This window comes from Dermacentor andersoni, chromosome 10 (genome assembly GCF_023375885.2).
Source record: "Dermacentor andersoni chromosome 10, qqDerAnde1_hic_scaffold, whole genome shotgun sequence".
Taxonomy (NCBI): domain Eukaryota; kingdom Metazoa; phylum Arthropoda; class Arachnida; order Ixodida; family Ixodidae; genus Dermacentor; species Dermacentor andersoni.
Genome location: NC_092823.1, coordinates 16,295,276 through 16,311,988, shown reverse-complemented (window position 1 = coordinate 16,311,988; position 16,713 = coordinate 16,295,276). Strand labels below are relative to the sequence as shown.

General features: G+C 46.5%; 1 protein-coding gene across 1 annotated transcript in view; it reads left to right on the top strand.

The window, feature by feature from the left end:
• The window catches only part of Ufsp1 (UFM1 specific peptidase 1), a 207,439-nt gene extending 196,604 nt beyond the window's left edge, over positions 1 to 10,835 (top strand). The window contains exon 6 of the mRNA XM_050168959.3: positions 10,557 to 10,835. Within this exon, the coding sequence (XP_050024916.2) occupies positions 10,557 to 10,727 (171 nt within the window). The 3' untranslated portion in view covers positions 10,728 to 10,835. The remainder of the gene's footprint in view (positions 1 to 10,556) is intronic.
• The last annotated feature ends 5,878 nt before the right edge of the window (positions 10,836 to 16,713 follow it).

Sequence of the window (16,713 nt, the reverse complement as noted above, 5' to 3'; positions counted from 1 at the left end):
AATTACATATGTGCACGGACTGACCCAGAATGTCATCAAGGTTGGTGAAAGACACGGCGTCCGAGTAGTGTGCTCAGCACCAAACAAGGGAAAAAGTATGTGCTCATGAGTGAACCAGGAAAAAAAGGAACCACAATGCCAGATCATGCACCAGAGCAGATACTGCGATTGTGTCAAAGGAGTAGTGTACGCCATCCTCCTGTCCTGTGGAAAACAATACATAGAGCAAACAGGAAGATGCCTTAATGTTCGAACAAGAGAGCACGCATCATCACTTTCAGGGACCCCTGGCAGCAATCTGGCCTTGCACTGCAAATGTTGCAAAATGAACAAGAGACAAGATAGCTAAGTAAGCACATGCACCTCCAAATTTCGTGAAGTGAAAGTCCTGAAAAAGAACAACAATAGGCTAACTCATGAGATTCTTGAGGCATTTGAGATGAGTTAAACAGGAGCGCAATGTGTAAGCACACCGTCAGTCGCCTTGACAAGAAAGGAAGTCACCGTTTTGAGACAGCCTCAGACAGATAAGAGATATGGCGACGAAATAAATAAGAGTGGTAATTTCAATTAAGAAATCAGTTGACAGTGCAGCTGCATCCTCGTCTAGTCGTCCATTCTGTGTCCGTGTTCCTTAAGTTCTGCTGCTACAATCCTCGAATCATATATTGACCATACCAGTTGTGTTGTCATCTTCATGCTTTGTTACATGCATATGGCTTTTTATCAAAAAATGCAAATTGTCAAGAATCAAAAGGAAGTATGTAATTTTCACACATTATATGCTTATCATGCCGTGCCACTGGTGTTGGCACTAACAGTGTGTACTCAGATACTAACAAGAAACAAGCAGCTGAATTTCTTGCACATGCAAGATGCTCACATCCCTCAGTATTAGACTGCATAATTTGCTTAATCTAGAAATATACCTCAGGAATTTTGCTGTTCACACCAGTGTCCACATGACAAAAATGAAGGGTGCCCGAAATTTGCGTTTATGAGAACAGTGCATAAGCGCGCCCGCATTTCACGACAGCGCGCATGTACTTATGTAACTTTTAAGCTGTTCCTTATATTGCCCTCATTGATTACAAACACCTTCATAGCACGGAAGTAACTTCTGAAAAACACACAAGATACGTGAACGAGGCAGAAAGGGCCGGAACCAAAACTCGCCCGCAACGCTTATGCACGGTTCACTTCAGAACATATGCATATTGCATGAAACGAACACTTATACGCGTAGCACCACTGCGACACATTGCACGCACACATCACAGTACACTTACGCTTCGTAAAAGTAAGAACCCTAGCGCTCGAACGTTCTGTACGTGTTCGCGGTCACCAATGCGCATCGCAGCCCGCAAAACAGCTCACACGAAGGTAGACACAAACAGCACATTACGAATGACTGCGATGAGGCGATAATGAAGCTCATCGCTACACATCGTGCCATCACTTCTGAAACACAAACCAGTACTGCACAAACTTGCAATCTTCGTATCGATGAAGCGCGCACACACAACACCTACGAACACCATATGCTGAGGAGGGCGATCGCAATCTTTTCATTTTGCCGCGTACCAAACTAGTGTCAAGCTCAGAATGCAGGTGTATACGATGGCCTTCGCGTTTGTAATGCGCATGCAAAAAACGGCAAAACACACGAAATCGGCGGCTCCATAACTTGCCACCCTCGCGTAAACACAGCACACATCCGTCTGTTTCCTTTGGCGATCGCACGTACTGAAGAGGTCAGGAAGAGTACTGCTGCTTGTTGCGTTAGACAAATAGCTTTGCAGGTGCTGAATAGCTCTTGCAATAATCACAATAAACCACACAAAAAAAGAAACTGCCGCTGCAGCCTAGGCCTCGCACTCCGCTTCGCTACGAACCAGCGCCATGTTTATGCGGGCGCCGCACGGAGGCAAAAGTTCACGACCGCCTCCCGTGACGTCACGTCGGCCATTACTGGCGGACCGCTGGCTTGCGGTGCGGCGTGCGGCGATGGGCGGTTTGAGCGTAAATCGGCCCTAACGCTGTCGCGTTAAAAACTGGCGGCTCTCTATAGACCGTTTTTTCGTAGGCGCCGCCATTTTGTGAACGCAGTGGCGCCGCCTATGAGCAGCGCCATACTGGCTTGGGTGAAAGCGGTCTTTTGCATGGCAGGTATACGCTTGGCGGTAGGTTCTGGCGTTTGTTTTCGCGGTCGTGCGGTCTGTTTAGTATGACGTGCGTCTTCTACGTGGTAAACGGTTCTGTGAGGCGTGCTGGAGTGGTTTAAGGCGTCATGGCCGGAATTTCTGCTGGCGTTGAGGTGTACAGAACACGCAGCGCGATGTGTGCTCGCATATTTGAGCCTACAATCAGCCTCGGAGATCAATTGTGTATTTCTAAATGTTCCAATCACTAATGTGACCTTATTGCAGTATTATCCTCTATTTCTAAGCTGCGGTTTAGGAGCCTTAAAACATACGCGACGATCGTAACAGCATGGGCACTGTTCTGCTACGAAAGGAGCTGTGCTGTTTGACAAGCGTTCAAACTATTCACTGCAGGTTACATTGCGTGACTACTTGGTTGGATGGGTGAGGTTTCCACCCATGAATAAAATAGTTTTGGCTAGTAATAGCAGCATACCTTACAGTCTGAATTAAGCTTGTCCAACAAAGCGACCGTTTACGAACTGCGCGAGCGTCCTAAGCAGTAGTAGGTGCTGGATTACAGATATCTCTGTTCTATATAGCGCATGGTCCAAGCATACGGCATCTGCGGGTATATATTTACAAACGTTGTGCGGCGTTCGCCCGTTTTCTCGTGCTTTTTAGAGAAAGAGGATGATAACCGAATTTTTTTTTTCGGTTGTGTTCGTTCAGTTCTCTACGACGCCCTCACACGTATTACGGAAATTTTGCGCTCAAAAATAGCCGTCGCATTCTTTTTATGCGAACCGTCTCATATATTATGGCTGTATACAGGCCAAAAAGGCAATGCCAAAGCACACAGCTTCTATGTGTATCGTGCTGGCTCACCAACCGCGGTGGTCGCTGTGTTGAGAAGCGCCATGGGCCTCATGCAGCAAGGCTAGCGTAGACATATGGTAATTTCAAGCATACTAGACTTGAAATGCGTGAGAACGATGCCAGTGTATCACAAATATTTGGTAGCGCCTGCCGCTCAGATGTTTCGTGGTTGCCTTAGGTTGGCCGTGCACGAGCATGCGCTCTTATGTTTTATGTTTTACTGCCTACGCCAATCGATCAGACAGTGAGCTGATTTACCATTTAATGTTGGTAATGCAGAGACGCCGGTTTTCTTTGTTGAATTAAAATCGATATAAGCAAAATAGTAAACAACACATACACGCACCGCGACTGATAATGCTCGTACACCACTGCTGATTATGCGTGTCACATTTTTGCGCCCCCAAGACATATTTCTGCCTACAGTAGTTACCGATGCACCGAAAGGCTTCCCTGGCGACCTTATATCAACGAACATGGCGTAAATTTCACAAAGTAAGATCTAAAACACCTCGAAATCGTTCCGCAGCACGCGACAGCAATACTTTCAAGCAGCGCCGCGCCGGATCGCCCAAGCCAGAGAGGAGGAAAGGCTCTCCGCGCGCCCTTTCCTCCTCGCCCGATGAAACGGTCTATATATGTATATATAGACCTTTTCATCGGGCCAGGAGGAAACGGCGCGCGGCGTGCCTTTCCCCCTCTCTGGCTTGTGCGATCCGGCGCGGCGCTGCCTAAAGTATTGCTGTCGCGTATTGAGGAACGACTTACAGATGTTTTAGATCGTACTTCGTGAAATTTACGCAATGTCCGTTCATATAATGTCGTCAGGGAAGCCTTTCGGTGCATCGGTAACTACAGTACGCGGAAATATCTCTTGGGGGCGCAAACATGTGACGCGCATTATCAGCCGTGGTGTGTGCGTGTGTGTTGTGAACTGTTCTGCATATATCGTGTTTTTAGTCACCGAAGAGAACCGGTGTCTCTGCATTACCAGCATGAAATTGTAAATCTGCTCACTATATGATCACTTGGCATAGGTACTAGAACACACAACATAATAGCGCATGCTCATGTACGGCCAACCTAAGGCAACCACGAAACATCTAAGCGGCAGGCGCTGTCAAATATTTGTTATACACCGGCATTGTTCTCACGGATTTCATGTCTAGTAGGCTTGAAATCACTGTATGTCTACGCTAGCCTTCCTGCATGAGGCCGATGGCGCTGCTCAACACAGCGATATACCGCGGTTGGTGAACCAGCATGGTGGATATATAAGCTATGTGCGTCGGCATTGCATTTTTGCCCTGTAAAGCCATAAAATATGTGAGGGATCGCATAATAAGAATTCGATGGCTATCTTTGAGGACAATATTTCCATAATACAGGTGGGTGCGTCGTAGAGAACGGAACCGATACAACCGAAAAATAAATCGGTTGCCCTCTTCCTCGAAAAAGAAAGAGAAAACGGGCTAACGCCGCAATACGACCTCGCATAAGTCATGCCGCACTACGTTTATAGACCTATAAACGTTGATGCCGTATGCTTGGACCATGCGCTATATAGAACAAACGTATCTGTAATCCAGCACGTGCCACTGCTTTGGACGCGCAGTTCGTAAACGGCCGCTTTGCTGGACAAGTTTCATTCACACTAAGCTATGCTGTTATTACTAACCAAAACTATTTTATTCATGGGTGGAAACCTCGTCCGCCGAACCAAGTAGTCACGCAATGTAATCTGCAGCTAACAGTTTGAACGTTTGTCAAAGTATAACAGCACAGCTCCTATCGTAGCAGAACGGCACCCACGCTGCTGCGATCGTCGCGTATGCTTCATTGCACCTAAACCGCAGCGTAGAACTAGAGGATAACACTGCCTTAAGGTAACATTGTGACCGGCACATTCAGAAATACAAAATTTATCTCCGAGGCTGGCTGTAGGCTCAAACACTGGCGCACATGTGCGTGCTCCCTCCGCCTCAATGCCAGCCGAGAGTCCGGCGATACCGACTGAAACCATTTCACTACGTCTCACAGAGCTGTTTACCACGTAGAAGACGCACGTCATAGTAAATAGACCGCACGAGCGCGAAAACACACGCCATAGCGGCGAGAATTTGGGGTGGCGCCCTCTCGAGAGTGACGTCACGGCCAGGACGCCGCTCGCTCCGGCTCGCTCGGCTGCCGCGCGCGCTCGTTTTCTTGGTGCGTGCTTGGGGTATTGGCGGCTTGAGCCATGCTTACAGAAGGTTATTTCGGATCGTTTCTGTTGCCATGCGTGGACCGCAGTTTCTTCTTTGAGAGCGCGTGAGTCATGAAAATTTGCGACTGGGATATCGTAAGCTATGTAGCGCTGAAGGGGTCTACTGGTCTGGCAATGCATATATGCACCCTGTCTGTTAATAGAGAGAGAGAGAGAGAGAAATTTATTTACAGAAAGGCAGAGAGGCCGGCCTGAGCTATAACTTGCTCTGGCCTGCTACTCTACACTGGGGAAGAGGGACGGGGAGGGAAAGGGCTGATGAATGATGATGGTATAAGGAAGAGATGCATATATACAAATTCACAGAGTTCTGGCCTTCTAAAGCCGTGCGTCCAGCCCAGTGGCTTGGAGAAAAGCTATAGCGGCTCTTGTTACTAGGGCTGCGCTGTTTGCATTAGGCCAAGGACCTAAAAGAAACTCGTCCGATAGCGGTCTGTCATGGATCATTGCAATGGAAGGGACAAGTTGCTGTCGTTCTTGCGAGTAGGCGGGACACACACAAAATATATGTTCAGGTGTTTCTGGCACCTTACAGCATTCACAGTTTGGGCTGGTATCACTGGCACCTATCATATGTCTATAACGGTTGGTGAATGCGACACCAAGGCGAATCCGGTGCACCATGCTCGTGTGGCTTCTTTTGAGCTTGTGAGGCATACGAAATTTCATTTCTTGGTCCCATTTGTGTAATCGCTTGTGTCGTCGATCTGGTTAGGTCCACTGTTCTAACGTAGAGTTGCGGTTAACGCGACGAAGTAGGGCGTTTGTGTCTGTACGTGAGAACGGAATGCGTACTTCACAAAGCATTATCAAAAGCAGTTTTCGCTTCAGCGTCTGCCTGTTCGTTCCCGATCAGGCCACAGTGTGAGGGTATCCACTGAAAGGTGACATTGTGGCCATTTCTAGTTGCGTGGTCGAGGCGTTCTGTAATTTCTATAGCCATGGAATAATACGGGCCCCGTCTGAGGACACAGTCAATCGTTTGAACAGCTGGCTTGCAATCGCAGAATATCGTCCATGCGTGAGGAGGCTCCTCGGAGAGAAATCGAAGTGCCTCTCGGATAGCAACAAGTTCTGCGGCAGTTGATGTTGAGCTATGGCCTAGTTTAAACCGCCGAGCGATGATCATATGTGGAATGACAAAGGCTGCAGTGGAGGCATATGGTGTGACAGAGCCATCGGTATACACGTGTACAGTATCTCCATACTTTGCAGAAATGTGCCGCAGGGTGAGTTGCCTGAGGCCAATAGATGCAACGGATGACTTTTTAGTAATTCCAGGTATCTGCAATGTAACGACAGGTTTAGGCAGAACCCACGGGGGTACTCTTGGAATACAGGCGGGAGAAAATCTCGATGGCAAAACGCTTTGATGGCGCGATATAGTCCTTGAAAAGCTGGAACCTGGGTGGGTGGCAGGGAGCGATGGCAGAGGATGGTGCCTGTGTCGGGTCAACACGCGAAGGTACATTCAAAGAGGTTCGCAAAGCAAGTATACCCCAATATGACAAGCACGAGCTTCCGCTATTGTTCCATTGGTTGACGTGCATCGTGGGAGGCCTAAACATGTGCGCAATGCTTGAGCTTGAATGCTCTCCAGCGCGCGCACACAGCTAAGTTTCATGCTTGAGAGCGCCGGAATGCTGTACCGTATATACCCTACGAATAGTGCTTGAGACAATTGGAGTAATGACGACTCCGAGGGGCCCCATCTTGTTCCTGCAACGACACGAAGAACGTGAACAAAACTGTTCAGCTTTGACTTCAGTGCGGCGACGTGTCTTGACCAAGTTAATCCCCGGTCTATGACTAAGCCAAGGAATCTGTGGTGTGTAACCGTAGGTATCGCTACTCCGTTAACGATTATCGGATACCTGGTCATTTGTTTTTGCGTGAATGTAATCACGGAACATTTTTCTGTTGAGAGTTGGAGGCCTTGACGCCGCAGATACCTAGCTGGGATTGTCACTGCACGTTGAAGCCTAGCACACATTTGGGGACGGGCAGCTCCAGATGTCCATATGCATATGTCGTCCGCATATGTGCTAATCTTCACCGTGCTAGGAAGTTCGGATGCAAGGCCAATCAATGCAACATTGAGAAGAGTTGGACTGAGAACTCCTTGTGGGACACCTCGATGTATAGGGTACTGTCCGGTGTCGCCATTACTTGTCGACATATACAGCGTGCGGCCACTGAGGTAGCTAAGAATCCATGCATATAGCCGGCCACCGACGTCTAAATCTTCCAGTGCATCAAGGATTGCATAATGGAGTGCATTGTCGTATGCACCCTTAATATCCAGAAAAACAGCTCCAACTAACCGACGGCGACTTCTTTCTTGTTCAACAGTGGAGACCAAGTCGATAACACCGTCAATCGAAGAACGGCCTCTTCTAAATCCATGCATAAAATCAGGACAGCAATTATTTCTCTCTAGAAACCATTCCAGCCTCGACAAGACCATTCTTTCCATTACTTTGCCGACGCAACTGGCTAAGGCAATCGGTCTGTAGGAGGAAAGCTCGTTAGGGTATTTCTCCGGTTTAAGCAGCGCTACAACGCGACTGCATTTCCAACAATCTGGAACATTTCCTGTCTTCCACGTCGTATTATAGTAAGATAGAAGAAGGCGTCGTGATTCGGTGCCAAGATGGCAGAGTGCAGCGTATGTGATTCCGTCTGGTCCTGTTGCTGATGAGCGTCGAGAAACCGAAATCGCAGTTTGCACGCTAGCTGCTAGATTCAGGCGCACAAACGCGAGGAAATGCGTGCTATAAATGAATCCACAGCAGCGATAAGCAGACATGTGTACGGAACTGCTCGAGCACACGACGGTACGCGCCGCGACGGCAGCGGTCTTTCGACATGCCGCCAAACGGCGGGCCTCCTGCAGTCTTTGTTGACTGCATGCCGCTAAACTGATGCAATGGTTATGAGCTCGCACGTACGTGCGAATCGCACTGTAGCGCGAGCTAGTGCGCTGCTCGCTTGATGTAGCTTTTAATGACAGCGCTCGAACATCGATGTGTTGCAATCAATACTGCCTTGCTGCGCTGCCTCAACGTGCTGGCTTGAGATCAAGGATGAGCGCATGTAACTCTCTTAACCTGTGCTGCTCGTAGTGGAGTAGTGAATTGTCATCGAATGAGCCCGACCATTTGTGCTCATTTGCACACACTTCACCACTTCGCATCGGTCGAATTGTTAATTTTCGCTGTGGCCGGGTCTCGAATCGTGAATTACCAGCCATGCCTGCTGCTATGTCGGTCTGCTGTCGGGACTGTGGGTGCAAAAGACCGAAATTTCGAACGCAGATAATGAAGCAAGCTTCAAGACAGGCGAAGCAGTCAGCATGGCACGAAGTTTCGCTTACTCAGCGCGACGAACTGCAGCTATGCAGCACGCCCGACGCTCCACTTCGTAAGGCCTTGAAGGAAAACGGTAGAATCTGATGTTGGGATTCAGGCCTTCTTGTTCATGGCAGGCCACGACGCAGAAGTAATGACGGTGACGCCTTTTCGAGGCTCGGCTAGGTCTCTCCGGATCGGCATCACCGATTCCTTCTGCTCCCAGCATTACGTCCCACGGCACACGGAGAGTCCGTTTTCGTTAAACTATAGGCTGCGGCCAGCTCGCAGCGTGGTCGGCGTGGTCTGTGAGAAGTGACGAGCCTTTTCGCACTCGCAACAGGGCAGAAAAAAGTGCGAATCGACGCAAAACTCGGCCTAGAAACGTGCTTCGCCACAGCCAGGGCTGAATACGACCCACGCTGGTACGACCCAGATGTCGTTTCCCGCACCGCCACCAGGCGCCGCTACTATACCTCAAACTCCAGCGCAAGACGCCCATAAGCTGGTACTTCATTCTATGACGCAAACTTCGACGCTCGTCGCAATGGACCCTGACACCGACAGATTGGCTCGCGATGGTGGGCTCAACTTCAGCGATTTGAGCACTGACGAGCGCGACGTGCTGCTGAGGGCTCGCGCTGCCGACGTCGTTGCGTACTACGACGGCGGCCTCGACACCGGCTCTGCGGAGCGGGAAAGCAACGAGGGCTTCCCATGACATCACATGGACGTGGCATTCTCGCTGCTTGTTCCAAATGAAAGTTTCGCGAGCCAGCAGAACCCTCACAGCACGACGCGATAACCAAACTACTGAAACTCCAAAGCGTGCGCGGCGCAGAGTCGAGCGCAATCGAAACCTTTCGAACACCCATATTACTGAAGGGTAACGTCAAAATGTTATTTTTTCTTAGAATCGAATATACGTAGACAAGTAGAATTTTTTTTTTGTCTTATAATCGAATGAAATGATATTTTAAATACGAGTAGTTGAGTATTACTAACACAAATTATGAGGAGTGCTTTCGTCATCGGGCTAGTACCGGAATGTCGCTGGGGGGTCTCAAATCGTGCCATGCATTTACCTCAATTTCTCGGTCACTAAAGCTCTGTACGCGATTATATTGACGCCTTAGACGTTCTAGAACATTGCTCTACCACTTTAACTTGAGTTTCTGGTAACCTTTAGTGTCCCTTTAACATATTCCTTATTCTAGTGCTTTGCTTTGTACCTTTGACTTGTGTACCCCCTTTTGCTGTCTGTGTGGCACCCTTAATTTTGTACCCCACTCCTGCGATAACCCTCTTAGGGTTGCAGTATGTATGTGTAAATAAAATAAATAAATTGCGCCCACGCGTCCCCCACGCGCTGCCTCTCGTGATCTCCAGATTAGCGAGGCAGTCGCGCCACACTTCGCTTCATGTGCAACGTGCCGCACGAGACATATTGTCTGCGCCAGCTAAAATATCGCCCAATGAAAACACGTATAAATCTGCGCTCAAATTTTGCATTAGGGAGTATCGTAATCGTCGGTTATAATTTTTTTTTTGTTACGCAGAATCTAGATGCGCATGCTCAGTTAGCATAGAATAGTTATATAAGCCACTTTGATATCGCATTTGTATACACAAAAAAATACACAAATGTATCCGTCCAGATGAGGATCGACTGTTACACTTCTTTTTACCTCATCAGCTAGGCAGCCTCGCCAAAACCGGGACAGTAGGCAAAGAAATAGCTTTAGTTAAGCACTGGTAGGAAGCATTAGGCATAAAATAGGCTGCTGATGATGATGATAACGAAGCACCGGTGTGTATCATCACTTCGGCTTGTAACTGATACTTTTTGCGTTGTTAAACGGTCACCATGGGCCTTGCTGAAGATTATGCTCTAGTCAACTGCTGGTGCACCTGCAGGACCCGCACTGGTACAGGAATGATGCAAAGCACGGCCACCTCACGGGAGCCAAAGACCACTTGCAGCAGAATGGGTGGATCTCGTGGCGCCCTCTGGATTCCCTCATGGAGAGCTCCTTTTATAACCTGTGCCTGCCCTTGCTGCCCTTTCCGGCAGTCAGCGGCTCATAACCTCACTTCCTTGGATCAGTACTGGCGCTTCCTGGATTGTACTTTACCTCTTCAGAGAACAGTCAAAATGGGTCTCCTCGAATGACAATTAAGGGAATTTGTGTGTTATGCTGTGCCGTGTGCTAAAGTCCTATTACTTGTTACTATATGAAAGCGAAAGTATAAAGAATGGCAACTATAGAAACATTTAAGCCAATTAATAAATAAGAAGGTTACAGTGTCGTTTCATTTAGTGAACGCAAGTTATGCGCAATCGTATGAGTGCAATTGCGTAGAATGCTTTAAAAATGCTTTCATTGTTTGTAAGTGTGGCGGTTTTCTCAAGGCTTATTCTTGTTTTTTATGTTTTGTGTCTGTCTTTCGATAATTATAATGTGTAAAGTGTGATTAGGAAAGAAGGTAAGGCACTGTAAGTACTGTAGGAGTTGGACCGGTCGTAGTTGTCAGGATGACCTTGTGGCGACAGGACTAGGCGAGCAGGATTTATTTGCAGTATTTACATCTTAGACAAGACATACATCGACAGTCTAGCGTGACTCCCAAATGGAGCCCGCAAGACGACGCATACAGCAAACAGCTTACGAGCACACCGCTCACGAGTACATTTCGAGCACGACAACGAGCAGTCAGCTCAGTACGACGAGCACACACTAGCAGCCGACAATCGCTGCTTATAAGCACTTGCCCCCCCCCCCCCCTTGATTCCAAGTGGACGGAAATGTTCGTCCAGTCATCGTTCGACGTCACCGTAGATGACCCGCCCTTTTGGAGGAGGCGGGCTGACATACTCGTGTTCACACACACACAGGTGTAATGGTCCGGAGCCGACGTCAGAGGGGCTTCGTAGAACTCTGCTCCGTCACGGGTGGCGGTTTCAGCACAAAGCCTGCTTCGTCGAACTCCTTCACTCGCAACGGCGACGAGGCTAGAGGTTGGCGGCGGCATTCCAAGATGAGGTTACCACCGCGGGCGTAACTGGCTGACAAACTTGCACTGCAGCTGGCCGATCTTAACAGTACATGCACAGTCTTTATTATTTCAAGCAATTTGGTAATATACTATTCGCACTGTTCATTCTCCCCTCCTCCTTCCTCTTCTAAAGTCTCCTGGGCACGCCCAGGAGACTTTGCCGGACTTATTCAGCTCGTGACCGGCACTTGGCGATGACTTCGGGGTCGATCGACTCGCGCTGGGACTGTCACCGCTTGCGTGGCTGCTCAGTCTTGCTCGCTCGGCGCACAGCCTTTCGATCGCGAGACGAACCCAGTACGCGCACAGGGAAACCGAAGCAACTGCCAAGGGAGGTCGTCGCAGCGCACCTCCGCTTACCCTCCTTCTCTATGACGCTTCGCCTCCTTTCTCCTGGGCCACTTCGCTCGCCACGTAAATTTTCCTCTGGGTAGCGTTGCTTAGCCGCACGCCCTTTTGGGAAGGGTGCAACAGAACTAAATTGGAAAGGGAGGGGACTTGGAATGGACATACATAATGGAGCCGAATGGGAAAGAGTAAATTGATAGTGTCAAGAACATCTTGTTGGCAGGCACGATCAGTGGAAAGAAAACTTGGCTGGGCCTAACGTATTTATGGACGAGAGAAAGTTCTAAAGAGAAGAAGCAAGAGTAAGTGGAAGACCTCAGCGCTCATATTAAGAGAAAGCTTTAGCTCGGGCCCAAGTCCGACGCGGCCTATTCAAATACATGTAGAACGCCAAAAACGTTTTTCTGAGGTAACCCCTGGAGCGATTGTAATCAAATTTGTTGCATTTGAGAGAAAAAGTTAAATAATAGTGCCTGTTGGAAACGGAATTTCGATTTGGGGCCTGGAATTTTTTTTAAAGGTTTTCAAGAACTCCAAAGTTTGAAAAAAGAAACAGCAGCACAAAGTTTACAACTTAATAGGTCTGCATCAATTCTGTAATCAATTCGCGGTTCTGTAAACAGTATTCCTTAGATAATTAAAAGCGGACAAATTCAATGTGCCAATTTATATCTTACGTGAATTTGTTATGTTGTTTACAAGGGTTCTGCAAAAGCTGTATTGCCATATTACTGAATTTTTTTTAGACTCATGTGTGACATATCAATTTTGTCGGCTTTAGATGTACTATCATATACAATTCACAGAATTGTGATATTATTCCTTGCTGAGTTACACCGTTGCAAACTTGATAGCTTGGTTTCCGAAAATTTTCATAATTTCCCAATATTTAGTTAAAAATTGACGGCATAAATCAAAAATTCTAAACCAGCAGTCACTAGACCTTAAGCTTTTCTTTCGAATGCAACAAACCTCGCCAAATTTGGATCAGTGGTTGCCGAGAAAAACGAATTCTCCTTTTACATGTATTTAGATAGGAGCACCCGAGCTAAAGCTTCCTCTTAAGGGTTTCGGGAATGATGGGAAAATTATCCTTTGAGGGTGACACGAATGCCGACACACAGGATCTAGACGGTTATACCGACAACCACGGTAAGTTAGTGCTCGATCTCTGTGAGCAACTTAACCTCTTATCGTAAATACGGGGCCTAAATGTCATGGCCAGATCACATGGGAAGTTGGAAATAGGCAATCGGCTATTGATTACTGTCTGATAACATAAAGTATTTTTTGGTAAGTTCAGAGAAATGGTCATTTACTAGGTAGGTTATAGCAACACAGGAAGGGACCATAAACGTATTTTGAAAATGACATATGTAGTTGGGAAAGAGAGCAAGGAGCAAAATATGGCCAGTCCGAATTTAAACGATGAACAAATACTAAATATAGTCACAAGAGTCGCGAAAGAACTTGGCAAATGGCCTAGCAAAGAGCGGGAATATAGAGACCTGTTTAATGTAATGATCAGATAAATAAGGAAAGAGAAGCAACACGTTCGTTGGATACGGGAAGGGATCGACGTACGACAGAAAGCATCACGAGAACATAGGCAAAAAAAAAAAAAAAAAACGCAGTTGCCGCAGGTTGAAATAGACCGAAAATGGGAAGTATACCGGGATAAGGAATCTATCGTTCAAGTGCTGGTTTAAGCAAAGATAAAAGGTGAAAGTGAACGTTAGTTGTCAGAAATACGTTAGAAAAGGAAGGCAGTGCCTAGAATATTTTGGAACCACATAAACTTTTTATGCAGAAAGTCTGGAACACTACAATATATCCTAGACAAAGATGGAAACAAACTAGAAGGGGATACAGAGTTGAATTACATCCGAAAAATAACATCCGGATCATTCCAAGGCAGTGATGAGGCGGTTTTAGAGAAAAAAAAAAGAGCATGAACAAGAACCAGATGGAAGAGGAGCTGGTGCTGAGAAATTTCAACTAGAACAAAGCCGAGGATAAAATTCCTAAACGCACAGCCACAGGGTTAGACGAGGGTCCCTTAGGCTGATTAACGAATTAGGACCAAAAGTACGGAAGCTGTGATGAAAGCACTAGAAGAATTCCTGCAAAAATGGCGAATACGACAAGGTGGAATGAGTTTCTAAAAGAAAGGGACAAAAGATAGAATTCGCTCATAGAGCCCGTTGGCCATTACATCCGTGATATACAGGTAAGCAATGCAGGCGATTAAATTAAAACTGCAAGCATGGACAGAGAATAATGGCAGATTGGGAGAACTGAATGGCTTCAGAATCGTTAGGTGTCAGGATGATAACTTACTTTATTTATTTATTTATTTATTTATTTATTTATTTATTTATTTATTTATTTATTTATTAAGGAACCCACAGCGCCAAGGCATTACAGGGGGTGGGGGTGTACAAGAATAAATACATACGACACCTCTGCTCTTGCACAGTGTTCAAAGTGATAACAAGAGAGGAAAAACGAAAAAAGGCAAAGCCCTTAGCAAAGCACATCTACAATATCAGAAAGAACGCATCATTTGATTCAACCCTCACAACATCACGCGGCAGTCTATTCCATTCCCTGATGGTTTTAGGAAAGAAAGACATTCTAAACAATTCAGTTTTTGTCGCAAATTCACGGACCTTGAAATCATGGTCAACACGATTGTATCTATAAAAAGGCTCTTGCACAAACTTTTCGCGATCAACCCGAGCAGCTGAATAATAAATAGCATGGAAAAACTTCAGCCTCAACTTCTTACGGCGCATGTCTAGCAATTCCCAGTTGAGTGCTTCCTTCGTACGCGATGCACTGCACTGAGCCCCGCGTATGCCAGATACGAAACGAGCGGCAATGTTCTGCACCCGCTCCAGCTTATCTTTATCTCTACGAGTAGGCGGGCCCCAAACCGTACACGCGTATTCCAGAATTGACCGCACATAAGTCTTGTACAAAATGTCCCGACATGACTGTGAAAAAGCGTTTGCATTTCGGCGAAGAAATCCCAGGGTTTTGCATGCTTTAGCAGCGACATAATCGGCTTGACGGCACCAATTCAAAGCGGGAGTAAAATAAACACCTAAATATTTAAATTCGAATACCTGTTCCAACATTACATTCCTAATAACATATGGTTGCATATCAAGGTTTCTCTTTCTTGTAAATTTTATATGAACAGTTTTAGACAAATTCAAATTCATATTCCATTTGACGCACCACGCTGAGATTCTGTGCAAGTCTTCTGAAACATCTCAGCATCACGGTCACAAGTGACTACTCTATAGAGGACGCAGTCATCCGCAAATAACCGCATTTGAGACACTATTCCGTCACTAATGTCGTTCACGTACAGCAAGAGCAATAGCGGCCCCAACACGGAGCCTTGCGGAACACCGGACACAAATGGCACCTTCTGAGACTGAGTACCATTCACCACCACAAACTGCTGACGTAAACGTAGGTAATCTGTTACCCATGATATCACTTGAGGACTGATATTGTAAAAGGCCATTTTCTTTATTAGTAAACAGTGCGTCACGGTATCAAATGCCTCTTTGAAATCCAAAAACATACAGTCCACGCTAAGACGCCTGCCCAGTGCTCCTGCCAGATCGTGCACAAATTCAGTCAACTGCGTAGTACAAGATAGGCCCCTTCGAAAACCATGCTGACGAGGATTAAACAATGAATGTGCGTCCATATGTGCTACTATACTAGTATACAAAATATGTTCAAGAGTCTTGCACGCAACTGAAGTTAGTGATACTGGCCTATAATTTGAGACGGTGTCACGAGGACCAGATTTGTGAATTGACACTATGCTTGCAATTTTGCAGTCATCTGGAAGACAGGATTCGTCAAGCGATTTTTCGAATATAATCTTCAAGTACGGTGCAACCGATTGAGCACAAAATTTATAAAACATGTTTGTCAAGTCATCGGGACGCCCAGCCTTAGCAATCTTCAGATTCTGCAGCAGAGACTCTATACCACTAATGCTAATAACACCATCCATAACACTCATCACCGGTAGGTACTCATATCATGTCTCTGTTGCAATGCACAGCTGAAAACAGAGCTAAAATACGTATTAAAGAACTCAGCTTTTCCTACGTCGTCATCAATGAAGCTGTTACTAGACAGAAGCGGTGGTATAGTCGCAGTGTCTTTTCCGTTTCTATTTGCTTGTTTCCAGAATTCCTTCGGATTATCCTTTAATTTCGACTCCATTGAAATTCTAAATGAATGCTTTGCAGCTGCCACTGCAACTTTCATTTTTTTGGTAGTTTCGTGCAGCTTCATTCAACCAATGATCACGTGTCGGCTTTCCGTTATATTTGCTGTAAGCTAGTTGCCTTTTGCGTGTTAGACTGCGTAACTCCCGAGTAAACCAAGGTTTACTTTTACTCCTTTTCGTTACTGTCCACGACGGAACGAAGCGCTGCCTCAGCTCAAACATCGTCTTCTTAAATTTAAGCCATAATTCAGTTACACCAGTGTAGTCGGCATATGTTTCAAATACCGTCCGGTACTCATCCAACGCTTTATTTATCTCGCTTACATTTGCTTTTTCATAGTTATATACTCGTCTGTTTGCTGTTCCAATGCTTCTTAAATGTTCAACATTCATTTCACAAAG